This window comes from Centroberyx gerrardi, chromosome 8 (genome assembly GCF_048128805.1).
Source record: "Centroberyx gerrardi isolate f3 chromosome 8, fCenGer3.hap1.cur.20231027, whole genome shotgun sequence".
NCBI lineage: Eukaryota > Metazoa > Chordata > Actinopteri > Beryciformes > Berycidae > Centroberyx > Centroberyx gerrardi.
The window spans coordinates 29706388-29731862 of NC_136004.1; the positions used below are offsets into that span (position 1 = coordinate 29706388).

Consider the following 25475-nt stretch of genomic DNA (forward strand, 5'->3'; position numbering starts at 1 on the left):
ATCACCACATTTTCAAAGATCATCTTACAAGTTCTTACAGTAAAAAACTACTTTAAAGCCTTTATTCTCAGTTTCACATTCTGAGCAGTTGCTGCCTTTTGCCTTTTCAGGGCTACACTAGTTATAGAGTTATAATGGCTTATGCCTAATGTCCAACTCTGTGCACATCAACACAAGAACAATCTCCTGTCACGGCACTCTTTATGGGACATGACATTAAGCTGGAACCTTTAATCCTAACTATTAAAGGTCTATTTCCAGTGGATGCTTTACCTATGACGGACATCCTCTTGCGGACGTTGTTGAAGTCCAGGATGGCCAGCAGCTCGTAGCTGCGCTGCTTTCCCATTTCCACGATAGAAACGCTGTCCGGCGTTCGCGAGCGGAAGACAAATCCAAAGTTCCTGGCCGCCGTTACCAACGCTCCCTCATCCGGAGACTGGGCCTGGTAGAACAGCTCACCTGGAGGAGCAATGATGTCATGTCCTGTCACTGGAGGAAGAGGAATCCTTCCACAAGTTCTTGTTGGAGTTAGACAACAATGATTACGCCTTCAGGTTTAGGCAAAGTTGAATAAAACTGTTGCTTTTCTTTTTAATTTCAAAACCATTCCGTTCTCCTTCAAACCACTTACCAAAGAGTAAGTGGAGTTAGACGAAGTGCAGCCTGAAGCCAATTTTTGTCACTACATCCATATTCTTGCATCTGTTCTACTGTAGCTTGTTCCTTCCATATGGTAATTAAGTGAGACCATAAAACATAAAACACCAAATAAGACAAATCTACTGAATATATTATAGCCGAATTTGAAAAATTGCAGCTGGGGTGATTAAGTCACTAATTTGCACTTTTATTGGCATTAGATTTGCATTAGTTTGTTGGGTAATAAAACATTCCCGTGCTCCATTAACACTTGGTTTTACAGACCCGGCCTGTGTTTCTCTCTCTCTCTCTCTCTCTCTCTCTCTCTCTCTCTCTCACACACACACACACACACACACACACCCTCCTCTCTCCTCACCCTCATTCTTCTCCTCGGGCATGACGGTGTGACAGAGGGCCAGCAGCCTGAAGAAGGCGTGGACCTCGGGGTTCTCCAGCTTCACCGCCTCCACCAGGGCGTGGTCATGGAAAGCGAAGCGCGGGTCGGCCAGCGGGTTGAAGGAGAAGTCCACCGTCTCTGTATGCTGACGAGAGGAAGAGAAGAAGAGAGGAGGGAGGAGTGAGAGAGGAAGAGAGTGAGCAAACAGGGACAGAGGAAGAGAGAGAGAGAGAGAGAGAGAGAGAGAGAGAGAGAGGCACACAATGTGGCAGTTTCTTTCTGGCCTTAATCAGATGAAACTTCCATTACAGAAGCCTGCACACAATGTTAGGGGAATGGTTGCCATTGGTAACAAGGGACACGCCACCATGTTGGAAGACTTTTAATGTTACTGCCTCCTCCTCCCTACCCAAATGAACTAAAGGGCTAATTATGATAATTCTTTACATGCTTTACAATCTTTAATTTGATCTCTTCTTATTTATATCCTACTTTTCATCAATGTATCCCAACACTACTTACTGCTGCAACGGCCCAATATTCTCAAGAGCAAATCATTAAAGATTCATCTAATCTTGCGAAATCCCATATAATCGAATCTACATGGTCATTATGTCCCTTGTAACAATATAACAATAGACACCAATCAGGCCTCTATTTTCAGGTGAACTCTGTCACCATAGCTTGGGTAAGATCTTTAGAACTTTTGAAGAAGTTTTGTTAAGTAGAAGATCAAGGAACAGTGTTGTAATCTGAATAGGGAGCAGTGGATCAGAATGCATAGTATAGTCACATAGTATACTATAGTATAGTGCATAGTATAGTCACATTGAGTCCAACTCACGTCAGTAATTTCTAGTCTTTGGCCAGTGTAGTCATACACATCACCTGGAGTGGAGAAGAAGAAAGCAGTTGATATGCAATCAAAAACTGTTTGGGTAGGAGCGCTTCCTGGACTCAAAATTAAGTTTGTTTGAGGTGCTCTTTGGATAGGGATACATGTAGACACAAAAATACAAAAATACTCCAAGGCACTCTCTTTAAACCAATTAAAATGCCTTTATTGTCATGGCATGGTCATATTAGACTTTAAAAACAAACTTTGACGCGTTTCGGCATCAAGCCTTCGTCAGGAAGTCAAACAAGTTGATATGCAACTCGGAAGTGCTGTATATGTGTGTGTGTGTGTGTGTGTGTGTGTGTGTGTGTATGAGATCAGTGGTCATTGTGTATTACACTCCATCTAAAAAGTAAAAGGGCTTTGAAAAACCCTTAGGTGTTTCTCAAATTACAACCATAGGGGAACCCAAGAACGTTCCTTGAGGAACCCCTTCATAAAGGGTTTATGAGCCCTGACGGCCCTTCAACGAGTCTCTAACCTAAGGGGGTTCCTCTAGAATCTCTTTACGTATATTTTTCTGGAGAGGAACCTTTGTGGCTCTCTCAATTTTTGTAGCTAAATCTACAAATGCTCATATGTTCAAGCGCACTGAGGTATACAGTACCAACAACCGCTGTGCAGGTCCATTTCTTGGATCTCACCGTATGATTTGCCATTGATGGAGCACTTGTTGAAGGTCATGATGTTCTGGGTGAGCGTCCCTGTTTTGTCACTGAAGATGTACTTGATTTGGCCCAGCTCCTCGTTCAGCGTGGTGGTGCGCGCCTCGGCGGGGGTGTTGCTGCGCGCGTGGTACATCTTCCTGTCCCAGTCGATGTAGAAGCTGTTCCCTAGCCGGATGATCTCCACGCTGTCAGGAATAGAGGATAGAGGAATTGGGAAGAAACTTATATCATCTGATGCAGGGAATATGGCAATTTCATAGCTCAAATTTGTATTTATTTTATTTCCCTCACTTGTTATTTATTGTTGTTATTTGCTGACTTTGTACCGTTCTCCCTTGACTTTTGATGTCATTTGGTTTCTGTTGCTCTCACCCACCCTCCCTTTCCTCTAATATCCAAGCTCTATTTCTACATAGGCATCCAGCCTAAATAGCAAGAGAGATAGTCACATCAGATCCTGAGTATTGGTAAATTCAATGGTGTCTCTATTCGTCATCTTGATTTTTATTCTCTTTCTATATTTTCAGTCCCTTTGTGGTTTCCTCGTCTCACCCACACAGCTTGGATCGCTTCTCAATTTTTTTCACAACCAAAACCTAAACTAGCTCTCTTATTCAGAAATGAAAGCATTTGGAAAGCCAAAAAAAAAACACATTTTGACTCCAGCACACACACACATACATACACACACAGCCAGGTACCTAACATAGAGAGAGATGGGCACCACGGTGTTGAGGATGATGACGTAGGACCAGAAGGTGAGGAAGGCGGAGAAGGCAGCATCGGTGCCCTCTTGCCTGGGCAGGAAGACCGTGAACTGTGAGCCGTCGTTCAGCTCCCAGATCCCGTTCCCTATGGCCAGGATGGTGCACATGAAGGCAAGGAACCCAAAAATCTGCAGAGGGAAATGGAGTAAGGGTTGGAAGGTTAAGGGTCAAAGGAAGATCAGGACCACTTACTGTAAACACAAATGTGCCAGATCAAAAACTATAAAGAATGATTGGTCAACAAAACCCCAACATACAATAGCTGAAAGTGACACACAGATTTAAACTCAAGCTTGTCAACCCAGTGAATGACTTCAGATGATTTTAGAAGATTTTACAGGATTTTGCTGAAAATCTTATGCCAGACTTGTTTCTCACAGGTTTCTTTGGTCACTAAAATGTTGTGTGGAAACTTTAATTGTTGATAATTTTTGTACTTTAAGTCATTTTTTTGAGACATCCTTTCCCTTGGACTTTCTGTTGATGCAGTTTGAGTTTCTGTAGGTGGCGCTCTTTTCTTTGTCTGGTCCACAGCGGCTATCACTGCTCATGCTAACTACTCAGTTCTTCTTCTGTTTATTCCAATCAAACCGCTGTTGCTGCTGCCAGAAACATAAAACGCATCACTTCCTCTGCGGCTGAGGATTTTTCCTGGGAAAGACTTGCCCAACACTGAGTGTTCAGAACAGCAAATATAAAAGCTTTCATGAACTGGGTACTGAATCACTGTTGTGCTGTATGAAGCTGCTATAGACAGTAGGAAAACGGACATTTATTTATATGAAAATGCCTTGGATTAACACTTTAAATAGTTCAAAGAAATGTTGTAGTATGGGTTTCTCCCAAGGCATAAAGTGATATAGCAGCAGGCACCGCTTACATAGCTTCAAAGGCAACTCAATCAAGTAACGAACACCTCCAATTACAAAATATGAACTATTAGCAACACTGAGGCCAGATAAAACAGCAGAGTGACATGGCAGGCTCACACAGAGGACGAGGACGTTCATCAGACGGTCTATGCTGGTCCTCTTGAACGTGCTTTTCCCACAGTTCTGCATCAGCTTCGTCTCCGGACCTGCAAAAGAGGAACAGAAATTAGTAAGACGTCACCCTCTCTCTCTCTCATATCTCCCTCCTCTACTTACTTTAATACACTTTCATCTTGTATTTATCTCATAAGTAAAATAAAGTCCTTTCAGTCTCTTGTATAAGCTCTTATTTTTAGTATTTCTAGTACATCTCTCTTGCATGGTCATTCTACTATCACAAGATTATTGTCAGGGCTCTGATTCACATCCTCCTTACTTACCTCATTATTTAAAATCATTGTCTTACTCTTTGCAAGTCACTCTAGATAAGCCTGTCAGCTGAAGACCTAAACTGGAAATGTAAATGTAACAATGAGTAGGAAGTAGCTGGAACTAGGAACTAAAACTATCAGTTTATGAGGGAGGGGAATTATCCAGAAGTGAATCATCATGTAAAGGGTTGGAAAGTCGGGAAAGCTAACAGGTTGTTCATCTCACATGAAGCAAACTTGCATAACGTGAACAGACAGACTCTCCATTATCTCAGTTATTCAGTCAGTCTACTGCTTTAATTATTCAATGTGTCATGTGTGTTTCTGTATTTATTTGTTATGATTGTAAATTGTGCTGTATGCCTTCAGTTCTCCCATTAGGGACAATAAAGTTTTGAACTGGAATATGAGGGAAAAGTTGCCACATTCAAACTAAATGCCAAATTAGATATCTATAATAAAAATAATTATGGTGAATTTGCCTTTACCTGCATATTTCTGCTTCTGTATGTGGATGTAGTTTATACATTGACCAGCAGAGGGCATGGATAAGGCATATAAAAGAATCTACAAATATTCCAACAGTGATTAATTATTATTAATCATTATACCACACACTTTAAGATTTCAGACACATGTTCATTAACTTTCATATACAGATAAAGCCATTGTAGCACTTCCACTTTTTTACTGCATGCTTGCCCCACCCAAAACTTGAGTTTGAAAAAAATCAAGTTTTGCTCTCTTTTGAGGTGTTGCAAGTTACAAGAAATGGTCTGGTAACCAGTATATTGAGAGGCCTAGTTTTTGTGTTAAATTTGGTTCTACTGTATAAGAAAGAATTTCTGTGTTAATCCAGGATAGCTGCAGGGTAAACGCATGAAGGGGGACTTCTGCAAAGGTTGTCACTGTAAATAATGAGATATATTTTGTGTATGTATTGTGGATGTATTTTTGTGTATGTATTTGTGGGTGTGTATTATGTCCTTTTTTTTTTCTTCCGTTTCTTATCTTTTTTCTTTCTTTTCTTTTCTTTTTTCTATTTTAACTTCTTAAAAAAAAAGCCTCCTGTGGACAGGTGTTGTAAATTAGCGTTTCACTACAAACACTAAACACAGTGCATCTGGTCCTTGTGCATAAATGTATGTTACAATTCTAATGCTACTGTGATGTCCATGTCAAATAAAATAAACATAAACATATCCGAAGCCTTTCAGTATGCGGTAGATTATTATGGATTATTATTCCTGCTCTAACCAGCACCCGTGAAAAGCTCTGGACACAGGAATCTACAACCTAAGAAACTCCAAACATCTTCATCAGACTCCTGCCCACCTCCGAACAGCACCAGTCCAAAGCACCAGTCGGTGTTCCTCAGGGTGCAGCCTCGCAGCAGGATCTTCTCGTTGTCCAGGGAGTATTTCTGACCGGCGCAGGTTAGTGTTCCTGTGAAGCGGTCCAGCCGGTTGTTTGGCGGCTCGCAGCGCACCTCGCCTTGAGGGAGGACAAGGACAAACAGAGGGGTTGGAGTCGGTGCTCGGAATAACAAAGCTCTCCTCACCCATTATAAAAAGAATCAATGGAGAGGAGTAAGAGGTGTGTATGAGGAGTGGAACGTGATGAAAATGCTTGTGAATTGAAAAACGGAGTGATAATCATCATCATTATTAATTTCAATTCACAAGCATTTTCATCCCATCTGTTTGTATCGTCTAAATTTTGCGTCTAAAGTATAGCTCCATTGGTAGAGCATGATATTTACACTAACAGGTTAAGGGGTTTAATTTCCACCGGGGCCACTCATGCTGAAAATGCAGCACTCACTCATGCTGTTCAGTGCTTTGGATAAAAGCATCCACCAAATTGCAAATGTGTTAAGTTCTATTCACACATATGATATATGATTTGACTGAACGTTTTATTCCCAATTTCTCATTGTCGCCCTCACTGCGAATGAGTTTCACACCCCGGATGTCGGCCAATGAGGAAGCAGAATCCCACTATTGCTCAGTTAAGGAAGTGGGTGAAATCTAACTGCATTGGCTGGTGTGTGCATCTGCAGTTGTCTTACTAAACCTTCACTAATCCATGTAAGAGTACATGCGCTCTTTTATTAGTAACACTCATCTTCACCCTCATAAGTTATAGACATTTATATTTTGGATGGTGTGTGTGTGTGTATGTGTGTGTGTGTGCAGGGGTTAAAGTGGGAAAAAATAGTAATTTTAATGCATTTCTACACCAACACCTAACCTCTTGGATTAAGTCAAGAAACAGCAACCCTGTATAATGTTAACCAAAAATGTAAAATTATGTTATATTACTAGATTTCAGCACGGTCAATGCGTGAGAGTTGGCAGCCCTGTGAACTCGCTTGACATTATTGTGTATGAAACTGCCAATCAGATTTATTTACTTATTAATCGAAGGTGCCGGAACGCCACTTTAACCCCTGTGTGTGTGTGTGTGTGTGTGTGTGTGTGTGTGTGTGTGTGTGTGTGTGTGTTTGTTGGCAATTTCAGACACACAGAAACCCAAAGTCGGTCTTCCTCCAGCAGTCTTACCGTTGAAGGCTGCCAGGCTTTCGATGGTGTCTCCCAGGTCTCCTGTAACTGTCAGAGCCTGTCTCACCTTCAGGTTAGTCTCTCTGAGGAAGAGGAGGGGAGGAGGAGGAAGAGGAAGAGAGGAGGAAGAAGAGGAGAAAGTGGTGGGGAGAGGAGGAGAAGGAGAAGGGTTGAGGAAGAGGTGGAGGAGGCAGTGTAGAAGAGGAAGGGGTGAGAAGAAGCAGGAGCAAGTGGAAGAGGAGGAGGGGGAGGACGGTGGAGGAGAAAGGTAAGGAAGATAAGGAAGTGAAGAGGAGAAAGAGAAAGAGTAGGAGGCGGAAGAAAGGAAGGAAGAAGACGGGGATGAGGAAGAGGAGAGAATGAGGAGGAGGAAGAAGAGAAAAGTGAGCAGAAAGAGGAGAAGAAGAAGACCGACAAAGATGACAGAGAGAAGGATGAAGAGCAACAGAAAGAGAATGAGAAGGAGGAAGAGGAGGAGGAAAACAGGGAAATAGGGAAAGTAGGTGATGAGGAAGGAGAGTGAGAGAGAGGAAGAGGTAAAGAAGTAAATAAGTGGGAGAATGTGAATAACAGTGTACATGTCTGTTGTTGCATGATAAACAAGCTCAGATCCCAATGTCACACACACACACACACACACACACACACACACACACACACACACACACACTAACCCGTCCAGCTCTGCAGTCTCGATGTAGATCAGGTTGAGTGGCTCACTGCTGGACAGCAGGAGGAGATCCGCCTGGAATCACAGAACAGATTATTGATTTATTGATTTATGAACATGACTGTCTCGTCTTGATGCTGGTCTTCTGATCAGGTCGGCCTCGGAAAAGTTTACTTATTACTGTTTGTAAACATATCAACGCGGTTCAGTCCCTGCCAGACCTTTCCCTCCTGTGACTCCTGACTTTTTACAGTAAATAAAGAATAAAACTAACAAATATGAGAAGAAGACCCATTCTCCTCCATTATAAAAAAGCGATTCTTGGTCTCAGTGGGTTAAAAAAGGTCAAATAAAAAATGAACATAATGGTCCTTCATATCAAGACCATTTAGGTTTAATTTATTTGCATGCATACACACACACAAATGAAAGTGATTAAAGTGAAAAGAAATTCAATCTGTTTTGGTGAGACAGAGAAACCCCCAGGGGCTTTAAAAACAAGACAGAGAGAGAGACAGACAGACAGACAGACAGAGAAGATAAGAAATAAGGGAAATGAGACAAGACAAAGCCAGAGTTACATTTCAACACTGATCTACTTACAGTAACAAACTGGTTGTTTTCCAGTTTGATGATGTCTCCCACCTGGACGTCCATCCACCTCTCGCTCCGCAGCCTGAGAAGAGGAGAGAGGCTGTGAGTGGATTCAGTGACACACTGCAGAGTATTGTGAAGGGAACCTGAGACTATCAGGAGATGAGAAACAGTGAATATGCATATTTGTGCATTCGTTTGGTGTGTGTAGGTTTGAGAGTAACAGAAACCATTTGAGTGTGTGTGTGTGTGTGTGTGTGTGTGTGTAGCCTTGTACGAATGCAGTGTTGACAGAAACAGTATCCTTTTCCTTTTATTGGAGGACTGTCAGGAAATAAACTGTCCAGTACAGTCATTCTGAGGGACTATAAATAACCACTGAAACCAAGGTCATCCTAACAGTAGTAGCTCTACTGTACTGCATATTCCTGACAATTTCCTTTATTGTCTGTCTGTCTGTCTGTTTGTCTAAATCTAATGCCAGTAAAAACATGAGTTAATCACAAGTTTTACAACTTGGCTGCAATATACAGATTTGTTGCTCTCTGGGGTTTAACTTTTCATTGTCTCAGTTAATCTAATCTGTTCAATTAGCAGTCAGCCATCATTTTCAACTGAGCCTGCGTTGACTTTCTCATTGTTTGAGGCTCTTGGGTCTCACTTACCCAAAATGCCACCGATATGGAAGAAGCTAGCACAACGGCTGTGAGGAGGTCTAACAAAAATACACCTCAAGCCGAACAAACAACAGAGGAATCTCTTTCTTTATATAAGTTTATTAGTAGCTATGTGTTCACCAAACACATTTTTTCTCAAACTTTTGATATGCCAAAAAAAATAAATAAAATGTGAATTAGGTGTGTTTCCATCAGCTGGGTTGAAGTGAATAAATAGGCTTCCTGAACATCAGAAAAAACAAATCCACAAGAAAATGTTAAGAGTCTTTCTGAAGACGAAAACAAAGAAATGCACTTGTCAATATTGTGACATACCAACCAATGGCCATACAATCACAATGGACATACTGTATACAGTACATGACCCTAACCCTAACCCATTTCTGGGAACTCGTGGTGGACAAATATTTTACAGACAACATTTGAGGATGTCCAAAGGCACATTTGAACTCAATGTGAACTCAACTGTGCAATGAAATTTAATCATCCATCAGACCAAGCCCGCATCATTATTTATTCAACAAATACATTTCCATTGCTATTTCTCACAATTTCTTTGTTGGCAAAAGGTAAAATCTGCTTCGTTGGAGTGTAACTGTTTCCATTTAGGTTTTCTAATTCACCTGCTAGTGGTTGATCATTATGTTGTGAATATGGGACCTACTGTACATTTAGAGTAAAATATATTTTTAAATATCCCTTCATGTAAGGTCTGATGTACCGGTATGCAGGTTTCAGGTCTTGAGCTAAAGCCAAAGAGACTCCAGGTCCAAGAGATGCCAAATCAAGCGCTCCTGGCATATTTGGAATAGCAGACATCAGGTCAACAGGAAGATAACAAGCACTCCCTGCCATCCTGCAGCTGCGTCCTGTAACCGTCCCAGACAGAGGGCACGGTGCCACTGCCAGGAATTGTCAAGTTCTCAGAAAGACGGCACATACATGTAAACATGCACAACACGCATACACACACACATGCACATACACACATACTGTCATGTTCACTTGGACAGCAGCAATATACACCATCAGATATACCACATGTGCATTTCTGTGGATGCTTTTATGTGGAGCACCTTACAGTACCATGAGTGTATACTGTATACTTTTGCGAATGGGTGGCTCTAGTGGGAATGGAACCCCTAACCTTTGGTAATGTTGGTGCCTTGCTCTACCCATGGAGCTATATTGGACCGCTCTCTCTAGGACGGCCACAGGAAGCAGCTGCAGGATGGCAGGGAGTGCTTGTTTTCTTCCTGTTGGCCTGACATCTACTATTTCAAATACGTGAGGTGCGCTGGATTTGGCATCTCTTTGATATGGAGTCTCATTGCCATGTAGGTTTTATTACCGTAAACCCTCTAATAGTGGCCTGTAGTCAATTAAAAGCCGGGTCTCCGATAAGGGCAGGGGGCGTGGTCGACACCAAGAAATAAAGGCCGGCCTCAAATACAGGCCGGGGAAAAACCTAAGGAAACAAGACTAGCCCTCGGTGCGCCGAAACCTCCAACGGCAATATGATATAACTGTATAGATTCTATTCTTAGCTTCAGTTAGCTTCAGCTTACATGCAAACAACGGTGGATACCGGTAAACTCCTGGTGCCTGTTTGTAACTGTAGTTTGTAGTAATGTACAAGTGCCAGGCGGAAGTCTCTGGAGCATGCCGTCGTCGATTACCGTAATTATCGGTAATGCATTGCAGTAACAAAAAAACGTCTACCTAACGTACCCCGACAGAAGCAGATCAGAAAACAATGAGGCTTCGTACTAAAATATGAGCAAATATACTTATCAAACAGAGGAAATTAGAAATAAAGGCCTGTCTCTAATATAAGCCTGCTTCCAATAAAGGCCTGATACCCTCTGCAGTTGAGGTAAATAAAGGCCCGGGCCAATATTAGAGGATTTACGGTATTCCACCTGAAGAGCTGAAACAAGCACACACACTATGGCTTTGAGGAACTTTTTCTGACTTTTCAGATTGCCACCACGGGGGAACCCAAGAAGGTTCCTTGAGGAACCCCGCCAAAAAAGGCTCATGAACCCTGATGGTACCTCCACAAACATATTGGGAGTTCTTCAAGGAACCCAAAGGTGCTTATTACTTTGGATCTTAGCAGAACCAAACAGTATTTGAGGTACAGCAGAGTGCACCAGAGACTTCATATATTTGGAAAAAATAAATACGACCACAAACTTACTTTCCATCAATAAGCACTTGGACTTTTCGATTGTTGACTTGATTGTCGCTCCTGTGACGATTCTGGAAAGAGAAAAAAGAAATACGCATGCACACACACACATACACACACACACACACACACACACACACACACACACACACACACACACTCATAAATCACATGACATTATAAGATCATAATCTAATATAAAATGTCATCAGGTGTTAAAAACCACAGACCACATTTCATGTTTCACAATTTTTGAACCAATGACTCAACAGTCACTTCTAAGAAATCGAATTTGACGATTTACTGTAATCACCGATAAGTTCTGAGGACAATTCCCATGGAACTAATTGTTTACCAGTTCTCAGGGTCTGATGTAACTTTCTCTTGTGCTATTTTGGTGCCTATGCAGAAACCTGGCTTGGTTGTTGGAGGAAAGATGGGGAGAGAGCAGGTGTGTCCTCGGGTTTATCAAGTAGGCTCCTCCCATCGAAGATGTTTGGTTGAAAGAGATCCATGACACCTCCAGCAGCCTCCACACCCGCTCTCAACACTGATCAGACTTCAACTACAGCTGAAGTCATGGATCTAACTGTTTTCGCTTCTTTTTGTCTCTGGTCGTGTTTGACCACTGCTGAGGAAGAGAGACAGGCTGCGGAGACAGACAGTGTTGATTGTGTGTGATTTGGTGTGTTAAACTACTGCAACTACCAAGTAGTTTTGGCTGTAACGTAATTGCATTTTTTCACCTTGTATTTATTGATTTATTTACTACTTTAATTGTCAGATGTGAGAAAGAGCCTTTCATTTATTTCATTTCACCTAGAACAGAAAGTTTACATTCCTTCCATTTGCTTTCTGTGAAGAAAAAAAAAAGTTTGCTTTGGGTCGAGGTCCATACTGCCGTGTCTGGCAGACAGCTGTCGGAGTGGAAATGTAGGAGGGATGGACGCTACATACAAAAGAAAGTTAATGTTTAAAAGACAGTTTACCCAGAACCCAGATAAGATTATTTGGTTTGGGTTTATGTCCAGACTAGTTTCCGGCAGGCAGCTGTTGCGGTGCTAAACACATCGAACATTCCTTACACTTTATTGCCTCCGCCAAGGAGGTTGTGCTTTCTCTCCAGGTAATTTGTTTGTGTGTCTGTCTGTCAGCAACTTATGACCAGGCTTCTATGAAAACTGGTGGACAGATGAACAATTAATTCTATTTTGGTGGTGATCTGGGTCTGGGTTTCCACCATAAGATGATTATCGTCTTTTTAGCCATAGCTATGATACTAATGGAGATAGAGACTCGATTCCCAATTCAAGAATTCAATTTAGCTTAAAATTTCAGTGATAGGAATGATGTGTTTGGGGGTATCAGCAAGTTGGAGAATTGCTCAGTATCAGCAGAGGTTTATGCTCTCCAAATGCCTTCTAGTTTCAAGTAAAATAAAATGTTTGTTAACATCCTAATCAGTGGTATTTTTTGCACTCCTGTAATTTTCTATTATGTGACGTTGCAGAAGCACATATATGATAATTTTTTACAACGTAACTTGAGCTACTTTTTCTGAGTAACTTCAGTTACCAAAACTATATTCCTCATGAGTGAAGCTTTGCTGTAGCTCACCCTCCTCCAGTGTGAAGTGACTGCTAGCTTGTAAAACTACTTTCAAAGTAGCTTCCCCAACTCTGGAGACGAGTTACTTCAGTGTTTGTTTTGCAGGATCATCAGCCACTGCTATCTACCTCCCCATACATGGTCAGTCTTCAGTCGCCATGTTCTCGCTAAAAGCAATTCCCGACAAGATTCCCGAACCCGGTGACCTCACCAAAGTGACCAATGGGTATTTGGCGATGGGGATCAGTCAGGATCGTCGCCCCGACCAAACAAAAAGACTCTTGTTCTCCTCCAGCTAATGTTTAACCCATGACATCACATTTTCCTTTAGTGGTTTGGCATCAGGTATGCTGTGCCACACACACACACACACACGCACAGGCGCGCACACACACACATTTGTTTGGTTGACCTTGACAGCTGAAATGAAAAGTCATTTTCCTTTCATTGTTTTAGAAAAACATTTTGTTCTCTCCCTGTTCTCATAAAGAAATAAAAGAAACCATGAAAGAAAAATGTCTCGGACATTTAGCAAAATATGGCCATTAATGACAAAAAATCTATTTCCTAATGAGCGTACAGCGGGGATCTTCTGTCACTGCTTACAGTTATTGCTTAAAGTGAACTCCTACATTATATCACATTTTGTCAGTAAAGGGAAACCTGACGATATTCCTAGAAACCTGGGTGGAGGATATGAAGTGTGCTGTTGAGTAAAAATGTGCCAGACATGGGACGGATCACTCCACTCACTCTTTTGAGCTTTTATTACTCATGATGAAGATAAAGGGACAGAGACAGTATGAGGGGGAGGTTATACTGAGAGGAAAGTGTGTGTGAGAGAGAGGCACACTACAAGAGGGGCATAGTGGAGAGAGAGAGAGGTAGATGTTTGGTGGTTTTCAAATTTTAGGTTTCCATTTCACAGCCATCTGCCCAAAAACTACTAAAATTTTGAACAAAGTGAGAGCCTAAAGTGAACTGCGGTGAAAAATTGGTTGAATCAGAAGTTTGAAGTGACATCGCCTCCAGACCCAGCAACAATCACCATGGCAACCTGCTCGCCGCCCTCCTATAGGTGGAAATTTGTGAATTCTCCTGATCTGACGCGGAGCAGAGCGATAAGCAGTTACACTAACAGACTAACAACAGCTGTAAAGAGACGCAGCCACGGCAGAAGACCCACTTTACCGCAGTTCTTAGTGAACTGAACTGTGTGTTATGTAACTGAGTATTACGCAGAATGATTGCTTCGGCGCTGTTGGAGGGTTTTGCCTAGGAAGTGTATTGAAAGTGAGGTCATGCCACAGGATTTTAGTGGTGAGTCTAGACAGAGTTTTATAGACGAGGCTGCTGGTGTTAGTGGAGCTCTTCTGCCACAGTCAGGGAGTAAATGGAGATTATCAGTAACTGGAGATAACATAATGCTTCGTGTTTGTACTAGGCTTAGACTGATATATCATTTACCAAGTCAACTTTGCTCAAGTCCCAAGTCAGTCTCAAGTCTTGAGGCACAAGTCTCAAGTCAAGAACAAATCAAGAGTCCAGTATCAGTTTAATATCTTAAAGAAAACTAAATATCTAGGACTTTTCAATGCAATATGGTTTTAATAGGATAAAAACTTGGTAAGAGCATCATGAGTTTGATTTCTATAATCAGGTTCGACTTCAATAAATTCAATCATTCGAGCTGCTAACCCACCTAAAAGAATTTCATTAGTCTGGGTTCCAGTGTTTGTAGTGTCACATAACGGTCTGCATGCGGTTTCAGAGGCTTTTCCACCCTGATAAGAATAACATTCTTGGAGAAACACTGAATCGTTGGAATTTTCTAGCCGTGAAAATGGTCAAACTTAAAAATATTGAATATAAATTATTGGCTAGTGGCAGCATCAATCCAAAAAATATTGGTCAAACCTTACTTTATACAGTGGCAGACATTGTAAAAGTTCCCTTTCTTGCATTTAGCTCAGCCAACTAATTACCAGAGCCTATCACTTTCTTACGGCTGAAAAGAGGACAAAAGCAGATTTTTCCAAACAGAGTCAAAGTGCAACAGTATGTCAGCAAACAAGCCAAAAAAGACGGCGCTATTTGTCACTTGCTAGTAAGCAGCTAAAGGGTGTTGGGACTTGTGGAGGAGGACAGACGTTTGCCAATGTTGTTGTAGTTCCTGTGGCTGCCACTAGATGTTACTAAAGAGTCCTTTAAGATATTGCACCTTTAAGAATGTACTTACAATGTCGTCGGTGGCATCCTTGGCAGCGGTGACCGACAGCACGAGCACCAGAGGCACGACGGTGGTGAACCAGGACAGAGAGGAGATCTGAGGGATCACCTGCAGACACACACACACAAACATGGTGTTAGCATTGGTTTTGTTCAGTTTAGTTTAGTTTCGTGATCCATGAAAAGTGAGAGTGTGGTAGAGCGAGGCAGAGTGTGGGTGTCTGTTCAAAGAGAGAGGGAGAGAATGTGTTGTGATGCTGTGTGTGTGTGTGTGTGTGTACGTGCGCGTGCATGCAAACGAAGACAAACTTACAATGAATAACATCACACCAAAGCCTAACCCTAACCCTTTAATGAAAGTACTAACACAGTTATTAGCTATTAACTGTTCTTATGTAGGATTGTTATTACATCCATATATTTTCCCTTGGTGATTAATTTTTAATCCTCAAATCAACAATGCTGATGAACATACAGTCATGAACAAAATAAACACTAGATTAAAAGGAAGATGAAAAGAAGTTACGCAATACTGCAGTCAAAACCTGCTTCCTCTTGAGATTTTGAAATTGCAGCCGTTAATACCGCAATTGTGATCGAAATGATCAAAAAGTTATCAAAAATTGTGTGCAAAATGCTGCTGTTGCTTCCATAAACATGAAACGCATCATTCGATTTTTTCTGAGAAAGAGGAATCCCTTCACAGGTAGATGAAAAAATTGGAGATTATTACTTTAAATCTGCTTTCTAACTCCAGTTCCTCTGCCTCCGCTGTGTGCGACCTTCACGCTGCAAGATGACTGTTGTGCGCATGATGAGGCAATTTCCTGTGTTGATATTACACTTCCTTAATCTCACTGCACTTGATTCGGCCATATCCTGTTTGGTTAACGCAAGTCCTCAGTGTGAGAGAGCAATCGCTAACTGTAGATGTGTGGTTGTGTCAGTGTGTGTCAGTGTGAAAGAGAGAGAGAGAGAAAAGGTTTGTGTCTGTGTGTGTGTGTGTGTGTGTGTGTGTACCACTTCATCTACAACAGTGGTTCTCACAGTGGGTCCTGGGGATCTCCAGCAAAATGACGAATAGTTTGATTTATAAATAAAGACTGACTATTGTCGTTCCTATCTTTGACTCTCACCATTATTATCTCCCCCACTAACAGTGTAGACAGTTATACGTTCAAAATCAACCAGCAACAAAAATCTTTCCATATGGGGGTCAAAATCCTGTTCAATGGGGGTCTGTGGAGTAATTTGTAGTCTATATTTGGGGGTCTGAGACATGAAAATGTTTGAGAATCCCTATTCTCCATGATTAGTCACCAAATTGACTCCATTGATATCGATATTTTGTCTCTTGCCGACTGCCTGAAGTACATCTCGGCTGATAGGCACTTGCCCACCGTGACAAGTTACTTTTCAGTTACCTTTCATGGGCTTCATAAAATACTGAAAGAATCTTCATAAAATACGGCCAGCATTCTTCCCAAAATATGCAGATTAGATCCAATTCGCGCTCCTCCGCCCCTCCCCTGATAAACCCCTCCCCTCGACGCCAAAAGAGCGCCAAGGAAACTGTCATTGAAAAAAAAAAAAAATGTGAGTGCATGGTAAAAAAAATGAGCAAGTGTGTTACATTCAGTTTGTTTTTTGTGCCAATGTTTTATTTTTCAATACATTTTTTTTCAATGCTAAAATTTTTTTTTTCAATTCCAAGAAATACTATTTTCAATGAAAGTTTTTCAATGCCAATGTTTTTTTTTTCTCTGTTCAATTTTCAAAGTTTTTCAATGCCAATGTTTTTTTTTTCTCTGTTCAATTTTCAAAGTTTTTCAATGCCGATTTTTTTCCAATTCCAACTACAATGCCAACGTTCTAAAATGTTGTCTGTAAAATATCTGTCCACAATAACCTCCATGTCCAATACTATTATACTATATTATGCTATTATAATATTATTTCTGGAGAGACTCTTTCCATTTTTCTTGTGATTTTTTTTTCTAATGTTCAGGAAGTCTAATTCTTTGCTTCAACTCAGCGGATGGAAACACACCTAATATGCATTTTGATTTTTGAGACATTTCAAAAGTTGGCGTAAGATTGGCTTGTGTGTGTGTGTGTGTGTGTGTGTGAGTGTGTGTGTGTGTGTGTGTGTGTGTGTGTGTGTGTGTGTGTTGCTCTCACCTGGAGCAGCAGCAGAAACAGAAAGTAGGCGTTAGCGATCCTCTGGAACTGCTCAAACAGGTTGAGAGGTAGGAAGGTGAAGAAGTTGTACTTGGAGGTTTTAATGGCATTTGTCTGGAGGAGGAACGAAGGAAGGAAGGGAGTACAGAGGAGGAGGAGAGGGAGAGAGTGAAAAATTATCAGAAGGCTGTTGTTAAGTACACTCTAAAAAAGTCGAGGGGTTTTGAGGTCATCATCAGATTCCAACTGTAGGAGGAAAATCTCAAAGGTTCTTTGAGGAAGGACCCTCAAAGGACTTTAAGGACCACATTAGGGCCACGGACCCCCATTTAATGAGATTTTGTCTCTCGAACCCAAATCTGAGAATATTTTTATTGTTAGATATGATTTTGCCCAGAATTCCATGACTGTCTCTATTGTAGGTAGAGAGATAACAGTGAAGCTATGATCAAAACAGTCATTCTTCTACATTCTCCAATTGTATTAACTTCTTGTAAATGAAATAATGTTGAAGTTTAACAATTCATCAATTTGCTGGGGGACCCCCTGGAACCCCCTCAAGGACCCCTGGTGGTCCCCGGACCCCGAGGTGAGAAGCACTGCTCTAACAAATGGACGTTCTTCGTGGAACCCTTCAGGGAAATTTGTTTCAGCGAGGAACCCTACGGTGCTTATTGGTTCCTCAAACTTCTAGTTGTGCTGGGAAGTCTCAAGTGCTGTATCAGCTTCTTTTGATCAAGGTGACTCTGAGGCCAAATAACAGACATGAACAGCGGAAGAGGAAACAAAAACATGTATTCTCAACCACGAGATTTCTCAAGACAAAGAGACACAAGAGGAACAGTTAAGAGATGAATCGAAGATGAATCTCAGCGAGCTCTTGTCCGCACCATGAATGTGGAATTTCTGAGCTAAGTGTCGTAGTTATGAATGAGACCATGAATAAGTTAAATAAATACAATAAACAGCATTGGGAGAATTGAGGAATAGAGGACTGTCATGGATTTTTTTATCTAGTGGCAACCAATGGGATATGCCAGCCATACTGGAAAAGTAATAACAAAACTTAAGATTTTAGTATTATTGCCTCCCTGACAAAGAAGATACCTCATTTCTGCGCAGTGCTATGATCGATATTGGATACATTTACCCTCTTTCCCCTTTTGAAGTATAATTTGAAAAGCACTGCACAGAAAGTACGTTTTTTTGTCAATTTTTTTAAGAATAAAGTTCTGGGGGAAACATTGAATCCTTGTTCGTTTTGGCATGAAAATGATCACATTGAAAGATGTTGTAAAACCTTACTCCAAACACTCTCTGACAGGCATCTATTGAATGTCGCTGTTTATCATTATAGATTCAGGTTCTGTCTCTAAACTCACAACAACCAACTTCCTGGATGTGAACTGACCACAGAACAAACAGAAAGCGCCGGTGGAAAAATAAAGCTCGATATTGTACGTGAGGTCAATGTGTGCACAGCAGCTTGTGACATTTTGTGTCTGTTATTACACGAATCCATAAAACCTTTATGGCCTCGTTTATGGAAATGTGAGCCGATGCATCCGGGGTGATAAAAGAAATGCATGTTGGGTAATCACATTCATGGCTTGAATAAACATTTGCCTATGTTTGTGAATGGTTGGATATTCAAAGGGGGAAGGTGTCCCGTCACTTCCCTGTCTCTTCATGGGTTTGGGTAATGTGGAAGACTATTGTGTTTACTGATGTGAACACAGCTGACATTATAAAGATAAGATGGTGGAGCAGTGATGAAGGAGACTGTCCTTCATACATTCCTCCAGACATTCCCAGGAAGTCTTCCCTGGGTAAATAAAAGCTCAAACCCTCTCTGGATGTGAGTGACTCGTCTAAAAGCTAGGGGTTCATCAGGAGTTCTCTTAAAGACCCCATGAAACGGCATCTTTACCTCCTTGATTTGGACATAATGCAGTGAGGGATCATTCAAAAGTCTAAACCAGTGGGTGAGTCAGGGAGAGAAAGGCAGTTTTATTTGACGGGAGGGGTGCGGAGGGGCGGGATTGTTTAAAAAAAATCTGATGGTTTTACTGGTTAGAAATGGATATTTACGCCTACTAGTGCAGCTTGAGGTCACCATGAAAGATACTCTGTTTCCAGGAGGTAAAAGTAATGGGAGTTCATTTCACGGGGACTTTAAGATCCAACCAACAAGCACCTTGAAGTTCCTCAGTAGAAAATGTCCCTAATGTCCCTGGCACTGGAACTGCTGTACTTTTGCTATTTTTGCCCTTATATGTGACATTTAATATTTGATATTTTTCTTTTTTTTTTATTTTTCTTATGCCTACTACGTAGTTGTTGCTTGCTTTATCCTAAAAATTTCATTGTTCAGAATGACCTTGTGTGATACTGTGCATTTGATAAATAAAACACTTTGACTTTGACTAAAGAGTTCACTGGAGAACCCTTAAATGTTAGACGTTTGTGGGTTCAGGGTTCATGAATCCGCTACAAAAGGCTTCTTCAAGGACCGTCAGGCAGGCAGGCAGGCAGGCAGCCATAGGGTTCCCCTATGGCTGCCTGCAAATGTCGAGAGTTCCTTGAGGACCTTTTACTTTTTAAGAGTGTAATCTGGTGGGAGGCATTTGTTCAGTGCCAGGTGGATCTTATCAGGAGGCGGAAAGCTCCGGCGGGTCGGACTGAGACTCCCCTCGCCGTGCTATCACTGGATCTCAGACTCAAGAGTTGTGTCCTGGCCGTACATGTGTAAACATACAAAGAGGGGGAAGTGAATGTTTACACCCTTTTTGGTATCTTCCTCCAGTTTTATCCCCTTGTCACTGTCTGCTGAACTACTGCTGCACTTATGGCTCCATCTTCAAGAGGAATGTCTTGGAAAAACAAAAAAAAAAGTCACATTTTCCTCTCTTTTCAGCTGTTGGAAGGTACAAGGAATGGGCTGGGAACAAGCTGGTTGACAGACACAGGAATTTTGTTTCTACGGCGTAACATTCAAGACCGCAGGGCCAATAAAGGAGAGACGCAGGAGGAATGCATGATGGGGGATTTCTACAATGGCTACCACTGTGTGAGCAGCAGCAAGAAGGAAGAATAAACCATCAGCCATCAACGCTTTATGCTTACATCAATGTCTCTTCATACTGATATCAGATGAAAACCCTCTACAGCGGTTGCCAAGTAAATGGAGATTATCAGTAACTATGGAGATAACATATTTTTTAGTTTGTACAGTGGCAGCCATTGTAAGAGTTCCCCTTCATGCATTTATGCTCCATCTGTCTTCCATTAATCCTGCATAAACATTTCCTGTAGCTGGGCTCATGCTATTGTCCTTAGTTGTCCTCTGTATTGTTGTTTATCATTGTATTATGAATCATCATTTGTGAACCAGTGATGTATTGGTAAATTAAAAGGTGTGTTAACTATGACATCCAGTCGGTGATCATCGTAACAACCACCGATACAAACAAAAATATCTTCAGAAAAGCATTAAATTAAGTTTCTCTCCCTTTTTTCCATTTTAATGTAATTTACATCAATTTGATGCTACTTACCATGATGTACAGTCTGACCTAATCTAATAAAGATTCAAGTCAGATTAAAGAAGTGGTAAACTCTATTTGCCCATTCAAATCAGTATTACAGTTCTGCTTGTCGTTTATCTAATTTCACACACACACACACACACACACACTAGCCTCATGTAGCTTTGGGTCTGCTATAATGAATGATCGTTTTTTAGCATTAGAGTAGCTTTGTCAATATAATTTCCTCTATATATCATCGTTGTCATACAAAAACCTCATAATTCATATTTTGGTGATTTTCATGTTTTAACGCCAACTGAAAGTTTACATGCTTCTCTATGAGTAGAGAAAATTCCATGACCCCTGGGCGTATGAAACCCTTTCAAACCCCGCTGGTTTTCTTAGTTCCTGAAAAGTTAACAAGATTTCCATCTGACAGCGACGATATACAGAGAGTGACCTCAGCCTGGCAGCACCCTCGCCTCTTCGACGCTGGCTGACGTCCAGTCTCCTGATAACGGCCAGACACACTCAGCAAGACACACCCCAAGGGACCGCTTCATACTATACTGACAGAATTGGTGGGGGGAAAACCTGGGCAGGAAACTGTTTTGTTCAATAGACACAGCGGCCTGTACATCCTCAAATTCACCAGCCACTTTCTCTATTTTAGGACCCAAATTGAGCTTTAAGATAGAGCAGGACCTCCAAATGATGGTTGGCTCCCTGTGAGAGTGGATGGGAGAATAGACAGACTTACCAGCCATAGAGAATATTTATCAGCATTTGGTTGGTGGTAATATAATATTCCACCTTGGAGAACACAAACACACACACACACATACACAAACTGTATGTATACTTACTGCATATTTGAAGGAGAGGTTGTATTCTCGGTCATTGGCACGGAGTTTCCTCTCCAGCTCTGATTGGAAAGGGCAGAGAAATTTATAATTGAATTGGTATCAAATGTATCAAATGTGTTACATAGTGTTAATATATGTCTATTCATGGAAGCGCCTTACAGCACCATAGTCTTACCATATGTTTAGCACTCAGTTTGTGTATTAAATATATTATATATTTATATGATATGATATTATAAGTCAAGACACCACAGGTGAATAGGAAAAAAAAATCCTTTCATCCTATCAGAATGAAATTTTATATGTTGAATATAGACACAAATACAGACACTTTTTAATTTTGTTATTAACATATTCAAATTAGCTAATATTTTATAAATAATGCATGAATTTGCAGTGACACTTTTTTTCTCAGTGGATAAAGTCAGAACATTTTTCCATTTCATTCTGACGAATAATTAAATAGCTGGTCATTTTCAGAGGGACTTTTTTTTTTTTATTTACAAAATACTATGTATGTAAAACACCCCATAAAATAGAAATGACAAAAGATATCAAAAATCTCTGAAAATTAACAGCTATTTTTGTTAAGAAGCAGTATGTCAACTTTGGTGGCCATATCTACATTAAGCTGAAAAAACTGTTACAGGGAATATATTATTTTAAGAAAAATGTAAATTTTTTTCAAGTTTGTGCTTGGTGTACTTGATGCAGCTGGTATAAAAATGAATATACTAACTATTTATATTTGCTTTTGATCATTGTTTTGTATATTTTATGAAACTAGAGTAATTAGAGAAGCAAAATATTATAAAATCTCAAAATTGACCAGTCCAGCTGCTTTCCTTAACACGGTTGTGGATTTGTGTCTCACCTCTCTCTTTCTTCCTGGCACAGTCCAGGCCGAAGAACGACATCTTCTCTTCCTCTAACTGCTATCTCTCCATCATACTGGTCTGTGGAGGGAGAGACAGCTGTTACTTCCTGGCAGAACAAACTACACATCTGAGTCACACAGTATCTCCATTACCAGACAAAATAGACACACCTCAAACTGTTTAGTCAAACTAAACATGGCCCTTCTCCAGGACACTTGAGTATTAAAACATCAGTGCAATTAAACCGAGAACGACTGCATGCCGCCAGAACTGCCATTAAATCATTTTCCGTAAAGTGCCCTATGAGGCGTTCATTCCCCGTTCATATAGGCTTTTAATAAGGTGTGAGCAGCTTTTTGCTTTCCAGTCCCTCGTTTTTTAAAGACTTTCTATTCCTTTATTGAGACAGCAGAGACGACTGATGGGGCTTCAAGAGTATTTGAGACAGAGCAGAGAAAGGATGGGTATATTTACTTCAAAAGGTAGGCGTCATCAGTCCTTTGCATGTGTGTGTGTGTGTGTGTGTGTGTGAGAGTGAGAAAATAGAGTAAATAGGGAACATGCTGAGCAGAAAGCCACATGCAATGTTAAAAAAAAATTGTGTGAGGAAGAGAAGGGGAAGGAGAATCTCAACTTTTCACAGTCCAGTTTGTGTGTGTGTGTGTGTGTGTGTGTGTGTGTTTTTTTTATGCTCCGGTATATGTGTGTGTGTGTGTATGTGCTTGCATGTGGGTGAGTCCAGCATTCACTTCCTCTTTTGATTCACCCGTTGTTACTCCAGGTTTGCATCAGCCCCTGGTCCTCTTAATGATTTTCCCATGTAGGGGAGAGTGAGTCAGAGGGAGGCTCCCCTTCCAGACCAGTCAGTCAGTCCCCCAGTCACCCAGTCAGTCACCCAGTCAGTCACCCAGTCACCCAGTCAGTCACCCAGTCAGTCACCCAGTCAGTCACCCAGTCACCCAGTCAGTCACCCAGTCAGTCACCCAGTCAATCACCCAGTCAGTCACCCAGTCAGTCACCCAGTCAATCACCAGTCAGTCACCCAGTCAGTCACCCAGTCAATCACCAGTCAGTCACCCAGTCAATCACCAGTCAGTCACCCAGTCATTCACCCAGTCAGTCACCCAGTCAATCACCCAGTCAGTCACCCAGTCAGTCACCCAGTCAGTCACCCAGTCAGTCACCCAGTCAGTCACCCAGTCAGTCACCCAGGACCCCTGGCAGTAAAACTCCAGCACCCACGTCTCGCCCTCCGCCTGGTAATGTGTCAGCGTAACATCTTGTGTTCCCATAAAACACAGATCTCAACCTTTTTGGCTCACAAAGCCCAAAAACAAACATCGCCTGTTGCTGACTGCCTGCTGCACATGTAAACATGTGAGTGTTGAACCAAATGATGATGCAGATTTTCCCTTCTCAGACGATTTAATTCAAGTAATAATCTGCAACATTTTCATATAAATAAATGTCTGTTCACGATGTAAGACGTGGTGTAGAGGATGGGAGAAGCTGCCAATCTTCTCAACAAAGGTCTCGTTTGTTTCAGGTCTCAAAATTAACATTGTAATGATTTATTCATGTTAAATGCTACACATAGCACCTTTAAACAAAAAACAAGACAACCAAGAAACAACAACAAAATCAAGACAGGACTGGATGTCATGATGTCATGATTGAGCTACTAATAGTTCCTGATGCATTTCATCCTGACTGGAGTAAAGTTCCTTCCTGCAGATAATTGAACGCTCTGCTGCTCCTGGAGCAGCGCTTCAACTGCTGATGACTTCACACTTGGCATTGCCATGTGTTTTTGGTGTATAGAGGTTGGGAGGTGTGTGTGTGTGTGTGCGTGTGTGTGTGTGTGTGTACTCAGACATGTGATGTCAAAACTCAACCATCAGGAGAATGGTACAAAAACCACAAAATGTATAAAAAACTTTTCACAAACTAAGTGAGAATGTGGTCATGAGTGAGAGAGAGAGATAGAATGTGTGTGTGTGTGTGTGTGTGTGTGTGTGTTCAGTCAGGTCCTCTGCTGCTGCTGAGGATTCCCAGACAGGAAGCAGTGGTTTTGGGATCCCGCCCCGCCCCTCAGCGCTGGTTGCCATGGTGACGTCAGTGCTGGAGCTATAAATAGCAGCCACATGTGTTTGTTGAACAGTGTATGTGTTTTACAGGAACGCTGAGGCCCCTGGCAGAAAACACACACACACACACACACGTCATGCCACGGCCCATGGGTCAGACTGTGTGTGTTTGTATGTGTGTGTTTGTGTGTCTATGTGTGTGTAGGTGTACGTGTATAGGTGTGTGTGTGTGTGCAAGTGTATTTGTGTATATGTATGTGAGTATGTGTATGTGTGTGAGCATGGATGTACCCAGGAATGGAAGACACAAGTGTATAGATGCACGTGCACACACACACACACACACACTCCCAAACCCCCACCATGTATAACCCTAACCCACCTAAAGCAAACAGTCCACCTATTCAAGTCTCCACTATACAGCTCTACTAAATTAACTGACCAGTATATTTTCCACCAGCAGTCCCAGTTAAACCAACAGTGAGGGCGTTCCAGCCTCCACGCCCCTCTCACCAGCTCTTTAAAAAGTCCATAAAGAAAATGTCAGCAGACGACCGTGTCATTTAAAGCCCTCCAGCCACTGCGCTCATCATGAGGATTTAACGAGGCTTTAATGTTAAATGTCAAATAGTGTGAACTGCTGAATGCTGCTAAGATGTTGCAGTGTTGTAGACTTTTGGCAGAGTATCTTACTTTCCAGGCTCCGCTGCAGTACTGAC

The 25475-nt window shown here is 41.5% G+C and overlaps 1 protein-coding gene across 2 annotated transcripts in view; it reads right to left on the reverse strand.

Moving 5' to 3' along the window:
• Window positions 1-25475, reverse strand: part of atp8b5a (ATPase phospholipid transporting 8B5a) — a 53287-nt gene that overhangs the window by 13507 nt on the left and 14305 nt on the right. Inside the window, exons 2-16 of one of the 2 annotated variants that reach the window (XM_071903630.2) lie at window positions 22666-22747; window positions 21792-21850; window positions 17396-17509; window positions 15225-15323; window positions 11387-11448; window positions 8516-8588; window positions 7917-7987; window positions 7243-7325; window positions 6014-6172; window positions 4365-4453; window positions 3310-3503; window positions 2585-2793; window positions 1887-1930; window positions 1022-1187; window positions 274-462 (exon numbers count right to left, since the gene is read on the reverse strand). In XM_071903630.2, coding sequence (XP_071759731.2) covers window positions 274-462; window positions 1022-1187; window positions 1887-1930; window positions 2585-2793; window positions 3310-3503; window positions 4365-4453; window positions 6014-6172; window positions 7243-7325; window positions 7917-7987; window positions 8516-8588; window positions 11387-11448; window positions 15225-15323; window positions 17396-17509; window positions 21792-21850; window positions 22666-22708 — 1654 coding nt within the window. In that variant the 5' untranslated portion in view covers window positions 22709-22747. Of the gene's footprint in view, window positions 1-273; window positions 463-1021; window positions 1188-1886; window positions 1931-2584; window positions 2794-3309; window positions 3504-4364; window positions 4454-6013; window positions 6173-7242; window positions 7326-7916; window positions 7988-8515; window positions 8589-11386; window positions 11449-15224; window positions 15324-16638; window positions 16675-17395; window positions 17510-21791; window positions 21851-22665; window positions 22748-25475 lie in introns of those variants that run through there. The other variant, XM_071903631.2, reaches the window with a different exon arrangement.